Source organism: Chaetura pelagica, unplaced genomic scaffold (assembly GCF_000747805.2).
Source record: "Chaetura pelagica isolate M959 unplaced genomic scaffold, ChaPel_1.0 scaffold79, whole genome shotgun sequence".
In the NCBI taxonomy this organism is placed as follows: domain Eukaryota; kingdom Metazoa; phylum Chordata; class Aves; order Apodiformes; family Apodidae; genus Chaetura; species Chaetura pelagica.
Genome location: NW_009969339.1, coordinates 90738 through 92070, shown reverse-complemented (window position 1 = coordinate 92070; position 1333 = coordinate 90738). Strand labels below are relative to the sequence as shown.

Genomic DNA, 1333 nt, shown 5'->3' with positions numbered 1-1333 from the left:
TGAGCTGCCTGCAGCCCGTGTCCCGTTTCCCCCCCCGCCCCATCGCAGCCACAGCGGGATTATCCCTCTCCTTATCCCCCCGCAGGGACGGGCAGCCTGACGGCCGCGGTGGAGACGGCGTCGGGCCGCAAGGCGCTGGTGGTGGGCAAGCCCAACACCTACATGTTCGACTGCATCGTGGAGCGCTTCGGCGTCGACCCGTCCCGCACCCTGATGGTGGGAGACCGCCTGGAGACGGACATCCTGTTCGGCAAGAACTGCGGGCTCTCCACCATCCTCACCCTGACGGGGGTCTCCCGCCTGGAGGAGGCGCAGGCCTACATGGCCAGCGACAGCCCCGCCGCTCAGGATCTGGTGCCCAATTACTATGTGGACAGCATTGCAGACTTGATACCGGGCCTGGATGAGTAGCGGGCTGTACATGTGAGGGCGGAGGGGTTGGATTCCCCATCCCAGATCTCCATCTGTTCCCATTTCTCTCTCACTGCCCTATTCCCTCAAATTACCGGTTTCTTCGCGTTCCGTCGCCCTTCTCTGGGGGCAAAATGATGGGGGGGGGTTGGCAGGAGGGAGCAGGATTCAAGGTGTCTCCTTTCTGCTGAGAGCTATCCGTGGCGGACAGTCCTCTCCCTCATGCCAGCTGCCAGCATCTCTGGAGGAGAGCTGGAGGCCTTGAGGCTGACAGGGGGGTCCAATCATGTGTGTGTGTGGCCTCTCCCCCTGCAGGGGTGAGGGACTGGCTGTCTTACTATTATTTTTCTCTTAGATAACCAGTGGCGGCCTTTTACTGCTGTCCCATCACTCGTGACTCAGGGTTTCTGCATCCCTGCAGTCCTTGTGGTAACCCCCTCCTTGCCAGGAGACCAGCTGGTGGTGTCACCCACGCACACCGGTCTCCACTGGTGCCAGGGCACGTGGAAGGAGTGTGCCAGAGTGATGAGTGAGAGCATCACTGCCTCCCACAAGTGAGAGGGAGCATCTCCTCATCTCTTATCTCCCCTGTTCCTTAGAGATGTTCCCCCCACCCCGACTCAGTTAATAACTGTGCCAGTGTCCACCTGAAGGACTCGAGAGAGAGAAGAAACTGGTCTGAGGGGTTGTTTTTTTTGGTGCCAAACAGACAAGCTGTGACTGCGCACAGTGGGTCTGCGGTTGTACCTGGCTTTCAAGCACCCTTTGGGAAGGGGCTTGTGAAGGAGACAAGGCTCCTAGACCATGACAGCACAGCAGTAGTGACCTGTACGACTCTCCCCAGTTCCCCCTCCTCAGTGGGTTTTGCCATAGTAGGGTGAGAGAAAAGGGCTGATGGGGTTCTGTGCTCCAGCTGCTGGTG

At 59.3% G+C, this 1333-nt stretch overlaps 1 protein-coding gene across 1 annotated transcript in view; it reads left to right on the top strand.

Moving 5' to 3' along the window:
* Positions 1–411, top strand: part of PDXP (pyridoxal (pyridoxine, vitamin B6) phosphatase) — a 2249-nt gene extending 1838 nt beyond the window's left edge. Inside the window, exon 2 of the mRNA XM_010005833.1 lies at positions 86–411. Coding sequence (XP_010004135.1) covers positions 86–411 — 326 coding nt within the window. The remainder of the gene's footprint in view (positions 1–85) is intronic.
* Positions 412–1333: the final 922 nt, after the last annotated feature.